Consider the following 7,526-nt stretch of genomic DNA (forward strand, 5'->3'; position numbering starts at 1 on the left):
GATATCTAATTATATTTGATTGTTTGCACTAGATGCATTGATTTCAGTGTAAATGTTATTTTCTAATCTTATTTGATTTCTTGCATTAGATGCATTAGATGTTGTTAGTCTTGACATTGTATATTATTAAGAAAAAATATTTTCATGATATATTTAGTAATACTAAAACGACACTATTAAGAATTAATTCGCGGTCGAAAGTTGTAATACCTAGAATTAAAATTAAATAGATGTGCATAATCAATCCTCCTGCAAAGTGCAAATTAATCCTTGACAATATCGTCTCCCTTCTACATCACCAACTAGTTACTAATAGACAATTACATGTATTTAAAATTACTAATAGATAATTTCATAGAATAATGTACTCATAATATTTACAAGAGGAAAATATATATTTATAAGCAATCAAAACAAATCGAAATATTCTTGAAAGTGATGTGATAATCGTTATCATCAAAATATTCTTGAAGGAAACAAATTGTTTCAAACATTAGCAAAGAACAAATTTATTTCAAGAGTAATCTTGACACAATAAATTGTTAAAACCACTCTTCAAGATATATTTAGTAATACTTGGAGGGACACTATTGAGAACTATACTCATATCAAAAACATTCAAAAACATTATCATCCAAATCCAAACACATAAACACACAAACCACTCAAAGTATCCAAACACAGAGGTACAAACCATTAAGGCAAGCAACACACATTAAATTAAAGAAGAGAATGATATGGTCATAGCAAGCAAAAAAAACATAATTTGAATTTTGAAGTTAATCTCAAACATATACATAATAATGATAATCCAAAAATGCGACATTGTTTCCCTTAACTTGAACGAGCTTAGATCCATCATGCACCAGAGGGATCAAATCCTTGGAGGGGCAAACCTTCTTTTTTGGAGTGTAGAATTTGAGAAAAAATTTACACCTCTTAAAATTTAATCCCTCTAGAGACATGATAAATCGAGTGTTAGATAGTACTAGACTACAAGTTAAGAAAATATGTAATTTAATACCAATAAAATTCAAAAAAACTAATTCTGGGAAATAGCTCAAATTTTGTTTATATTCCTAAACGCTCTGGTTTAAAGAGTGTAAACTTTTAACATTGTAATCCATCTAATTTCGCCCTTTCAATTAAAAGTAATTTTACCCGTTTAATTCAAGAGTACATATTTTCACCCCATTAGAATCCAGAAGGAACTACTTGTCTGATAGCTTTTGTAATGTCACATTTTGTTGATATTTCTAAACACTCTAGTATGTACAGTGACTCCTTATGCCATGTGATTATCACTTTTTCTTCAGTTTAATTCGAATTTAACTTTTTTGATTTTATACACTTTGTGATAATCCTGTGGCTGTCTTGCAAGCGTCTGCGAGAAAGTGCACAGGATAGAATATGAAACATTGTGAGACATGTATAGAGATGAGTTGCTTTATATCTGAAAAGTCATTTATCTTTATAACACAGGATAGACTCGAAACGAGAACACGAGCGTCATGGATGACGGGAATATAAAAGGACGCCGCTGTCACTTTCAAAATTAGATAGTGATGGTGTCACTGTCAATTTCTCCTTGGAGTTGACGACTGCGACGTACCAACCTTCCCGAATGCCGTGGCCAACCCTGATATCTTAGTACCCTGTCTCTCTTGTAAACGATCACGAGAATCAAACTGTTCATTGCCCTGCTTTGGAGGTTTTGATTTCGTCATGAGATTTCTGTCGGCGGCGCTTTTGCTTTCCTGGACGACTCTGGCATCCCACCCTCTAACGTTAGGTGCAGTGCCTGCGAGTGGAGATTGAAGTAAAGCGCCATGCGCGACCCTGGAAGTAGCTGGGTTTGTAGTCCTCTTGTAAGAACCCACCCATTTGGCTTGCATGTAACGATACTTCCTCCACGGCGGAAGGGATATTCCTGTCTCTTTCAACGATTTCCGGGCGGCGCCGCACATGATCTTGATGATGCCGCATAATTTCTCTCCCCTCCCCACGAACAAAGTGGGCAGCTGCTGCAGCAGAGCATTGTATTCATTAGTGGGGCGGGCAATTTCGAATTGCGCCCTGAAATCGATGTCCACGAAGAACCGTTCGTTTTTGAATCTGGATCCTTCGATAACCACATCTATGAATTCGTAATCCCCTGTACACAAAAACCAGATCTCGTCCGTTTAGAAACAAAACATAAGAATGACAGCAAACAAAATCTCTATTCACTGCAGCATGCTGATACTGATAATAGTAACAATTTGAAACCCGAAAAGAGGATCGACTGGCTTCAACTCGATCTGGGTTTTTATGGAGTTGTAATTGCCCAGTTGGAACTGTGTGGGCAATTCTACGGCCTTTTATAACTATTTATATATTATATGTTTTGGAGTTTTACTTGGAATTTATTATATAGGGTATGTTTTAGAGTTTTGATTGGAATTTATTGAAACATATTTTTTTTTGTCAAATACAAATTTAAAATTTGTGTTTGATTGTATATATGAATTTAGGTATTTAAAATCTGTGTTTGATTGTATATATGAATTTAGGTATTGTTTATTGAGGTGATAATTTTAGTTTTTTTGGAATTTAGTCATTTCTGTTTTTCAAAAAATTTAAAGGTGGGTGTTTGAATAGGTTTTTATGGTGGAAATAGATTCAACCTCATCAGAAATCTCTGAGCACCCAAAATCCAAAAGCTTGACAGCTGTAACACATATTTATAAAACTTAGTGCCAGATTCTGTCAAAATTATGCTCAAATTTTGCATTGTTTTATGGGCAAAAACATCACCTCTTTAGATTAGCCGATTTCATAGTTACCAAATTCAAATTCCAATACGGATTCAGATTCGATATGGAAAAAATTGGATTGTCTAAAATCCAATACGGAAAAAATTGGAGAATATACATTTTTGTTGGAAACCCAGAGGAGGCAAAACACAAATTTAACACACAAAACACACACTAGCTGTGGCTCTTATATTGATCACACAAAACTTGACTATTACAATGAACAAGGCGAGGGGTATTTAAATCTTTTTGGACTCGCTAAGGTCCCAAAATAACTCAACATGCACACACTCTAAATTAGACTTTTCCCAAAATATAAATTAAATCCAACTCACTGGACTTGACTCAATTAACCCACTCTCCTAAATTTAGCCAGACTCGTTACAATTTCTAACAATCTTAAAAAATTAACATATTATTTATTTATTTATTCAATTTTTCTAGAAATTGAAATGAATGATGATTATCTTCAAAACTTCAAACAAAATTCATCAAAATTTTCTCACAAGGATATTCTTGTTTAGTTACCTCCAACATTAATCTATTATGTCTATATAAGATGATGGAAAAATAATAAAAGACAAAATGCATCAAATTTATTAGTATTGTAGTGTGAGAAAACTTGCAAGTAAAATCTAATAACATGAATTAAAAAACCTCAAACTGCAGTTCAATGTAAAGAATAAGATATTGGATATTAAAAATAGGCTGAGTGATCTCCACATACTGTAGAATTTACGCCCCAATCACTATTCCTATCAGATCCAAATTTATTTAACTATAAATGTCTGTGCAAACTATCCTTTGCACGAGACTATAGAAAACCAATCCTTTGATTGAATTCCACAGTAATGATTCTCTATTTTACAGTGAACCATAATGACTACAATTCAACCTTCTATTATCCAAAACAATTATAAAAATGAAAAAAATTAAATTAAAATTTTTTTGCATATTTTTATAATATAGAAATTATTATTCAATACAATATGTTAATAAGAAACTTCCATTTTTAATAAGAAATTTACTTTCTATTTAATGAAAAAGGTAATTTTTTAATAAAAAACTTACTTTTTAATAATTTGTTATGGTGTGCCATTCAAGGAGTAGACTCCCCTTATCAGTGAGTAGACTCCCTTTATCAGTGAGTCTAGGTTTTTGTCAAAATCATAAGAAATTAGTATATCTTCTTGCAAGTTGTTAGATGTACCCCTAGTGTTATAATGACAGCGACCAGAATTGATTCCAGATCTTCAATTATATCTAACAAATTAATTTTTTTTATTTATTAAATTTTCATATTTTTAACACAGTACAGCCAAATTTGATAACTAAGGCGGATTCAAAGCCCTAAAACTTTTGGACACACAATTTGTGATAGTTTCATTTGAACTATCCTAGTTCATTTGAACCATCTTGATAAATTACAGTAAGAAAATACCAAAAAATCAAAACATGTAACAAATACTTACTGACCTGCAGGCTGTCCTATCGTCTGCTCCCACCTTGTTTTGCAGACGGCTGCATTGTATCCCGAGGAGAGCATACTGTTCATTACAAATCGGCGTAAACTACTGTTCTCTTCCACTTTATCATGAGCGTTAAAGCCCGCTTTTTCCTTCGCTATCGCGACAGCTTTCTCCGCATCTCGCGCCACACGCAGCTCAAATGCAGCGCTGCTGGTAGATGAAGCACCCTGTATATATTCACGGCAATCTCATTAGGGATTTTGATTTAATTTAATATCTATAATACTTCGTATTTTTTTTTGTTTTTAAAGCAATTCATTGCACTAGTTACCTGCACAAACAAAAACAACATCTATTCGCTACCCCAAGCAGTGAAAGTAGATAATGGCATTACAAACATATCACAGCACAAGATTCCAATCTGGGTAGTGAAAAAGATAATTAACAGTCCCGTCCCGTCACATCACATCACCTACACTATTCCAATCTGGGTAGTGAAAAAGATAATTAACAGTCCCGTCCCGTCACATCACATCACCTACACTATTCCAATCTGGGTAAGGAAAAAGATATGAACAGTACCATCACATCACATCACCAAAACAGAAAAGAAAAACGCTTTCATTGATATCTAGAAAGAAAGTACATCGCTCAGGAAGTAGGCCTTCACTTTATCATCAGAGAGAGGGGAAGAGTTTTACATATTTCAGACAGACCTCCCTCCTCTATGAGCTAGTTCATATAGGCATAGAAAATAGAAATTTGCATCACTTACACTAGCTTGACTGAGCACCCTGTATATAATCACAGGAATCTCATTAAAGATTTTGATTTAATTTATATATTAATACCCACTTCACAGGAATCTCATTAAAGATTTTGATTTAATTTATATATTAATACCCACTGGTGCTCAGTACAAGGAAGAAAGCAACATGAACGGAATATCAATCTAGTGTCTAGTTCAAGATTTGGAATATTTGAAATTCGTAAAAGACAAAACGGAGGAGAAAAAAGGAAGAGGATCCTTCCAAGTCTTTAGCAACGTACGTTGAGAAAAAACTGGCGATTGGGTTTGTGCGGTCTCTAAATTTTGACATCTGAGACTTTTCTCAACCATCAGGTCTTTTGCGAGATAGCCTGGACACTCGAACTGGCCATGTACCAGCGAGCTACGCGCTTTGTTTGTTCAGAAAAACAAACCTAAGTAGATTTATTTTATTTAGGATTTTTTTATAGGTCAAAATATTTATCTTAATTTAATTTAGTTGTTAAATTAGCAGTGAGGACAACCATTTCTGGCAGCTAATATAGGCTTACTGTTATTAAAGGAAAACCATGTCACTTGGAATAATCTCTTTGCGATCCATAAGGGGCAAGCTTTCACTCCAGCCACCAGAGGCCTCGGGGTCTGGGGGGTTAACCTGTTTCCTTACTGTCTTAGCCAAGTAAAAGCAGTTTTAGGGCATACTCAGCCCTATTTATCTTTCTACCATTATATTTGTGACTTCCTATGTATTGATTAAAAACTTATTTATCATATATTAATAAAATTAAAAATATGGAGTTATAGAAGTAAAAATTTTAATGGTTCACATTAGAATAGCTAATTAATGTACATCTTTATAAAATTTAGTAGGTAGCCAAATAATCGTATTGAAAAAGATCTCATATATTAAGAAATAAGATCGTGTATTTTAATATATCAATAAGATTATTATTTCAAAAATTTTGAAACGGATCACAGAAGCCTAAATTCAATAAAAAAAATAAAATTTGGTTTGGACTGTTTTCCTGGCGAGAATTCAGTGTTTTTTCATCCAATTTTATCATAAAATATTTGTTAGAATAAAAATGTGTGAATTTTTTTGATAATGGAAATAAATTTTATACTATTAAATATTAAAAACTAAATTGAAAACTTAGATTTCCGAAAAAAATTCATTCAGATTTACTCCAAATGGTAAAAAAAATTATTTGTTTCCTGAACAAAAAGGTTGTCTGTTTAGACTAGGCGAATCTCTGAGTATTGACTTCTTTGTCAGCTCAAAAAACAGATTACTACTATTATTAAGAGTATCCGTATAAAATTGATAAGAAAAATGTGAATACAGAGGCGCATGACTGATATACCTCCAGCAACTCGCGGAGTTGTTCCCTGAAAATCGCCATGAGATCTCGAGTTTTAGAGTCCTCGCCATCGACATCGCTGTCTTCTGCGAAAATGGAAGGAGAGCACTCTTTTGATCCATGTTGGCCAACAGTCCCTTGTTCATAAATTATGTCGATGCCGTTGTTGCTACCGCTGGTGCTGCAACGTGCGGCCATGTTCTATAAGTTTAGTATAAGCTTGCCTGGACAGGTTGTTTAAGAGGAATCCAGAGTCACTTGGCTTTAATAGGCTGTGACCATGGGTGTTGGTTTAAAACAAGAGGGACACAACAAATGTTAGGGTGCTGGCATCTTGCTCTAGGAATCTGCGTATTTTTGGACGGCTAGTCGGTCGTAATGGAGCTTGATGCACAGTTTGTGAAGGCATGACATTTAGGCGCTGCATCCCCTCTGCAAATGCAACAGGCAAATAAATTGAAACAAATCCATGCAGTGATGTCAGCTGTGTCGTGGGAAGTCGCGAAAGGACACCTTCTTCACTGGCCAAAGGGCACATTCCCTTGTGATCTAACGGATTCGGGTTGCGTAGGGTCAAGGGAAGCAAAAGCTGAAGTATAATTGTTGGGTGGAGAAATTAAATCGTCGAATGCATCTTCGAAGCTGATCAACACAGAGTCTCATGGAAGGATAAGGGAAGCATATATGCTTCGAAACTCATGACAAGTGCCCACAAAAACGATCAAACAGTGTAAAGCAAATCCAAATCTTCACATCAATCTTTTGAAACCTAGGAAAGGTGTTGAGTAGCCTTGGATAACACTCTTATCAACAATTCTAAATATGCAAATGAGGTCCACATCAATCTGATAAGGCTGAAATCAAACAGTTTTAAAAAGCATTTATAATAAATTTATTAGATTTAATCCTAGATCATTTTAAATGTAAACAAACCATTTTAACAGAGAATGTATTACATTATTATCCCTTTCAAAATAATTTTGACACACAAGTGACTTATATAATTCACAATACTTTTACCAAATCATCTCAACAATAATAAAATAATACAAACATGATAATAAAGTATTAATTATTCACAACTTTGTCAAAGAAGTGATGTCTAAAGTCACAGAGCAGATGTAAAAGGTAC

General features: G+C 33.9%; 1 protein-coding gene across 1 annotated transcript; it reads right to left on the reverse strand.

Annotated features, from left to right (window-relative positions):
• Window positions 1–1,317: 1,317 nt before the first annotated feature.
• Window positions 1,318–7,152, reverse strand: LOC149208562 (uncharacterized). Its single transcript, XM_089394090.1, has 3 exons — window positions 6,398–7,152; window positions 4,272–4,491; window positions 1,318–2,155 (listed from the first exon to the last, which is right to left on the reverse strand). The coding sequence occupies exons 1-3, from the start codon at window positions 6,590–6,592 to the stop codon at window positions 1,578–1,580; spliced, it is 993 nt and encodes a 330-aa protein (XP_089250216.1). The 5' UTR covers window positions 6,593–7,152; the 3' UTR covers window positions 1,318–1,577.
• Window positions 7,153–7,526: the final 374 nt, after the last annotated feature.

This window comes from Pinus tabuliformis, chromosome 1_2, assembly GCF_031772625.1.
Source record: "Pinus tabuliformis cultivar Carrire ecotype Pingquan chromosome 1_2, CPIR1, whole genome shotgun sequence".
In the NCBI taxonomy this organism is placed as follows: Eukaryota; Viridiplantae; Streptophyta; class Pinopsida; order Pinales; family Pinaceae; genus Pinus; species Pinus tabuliformis.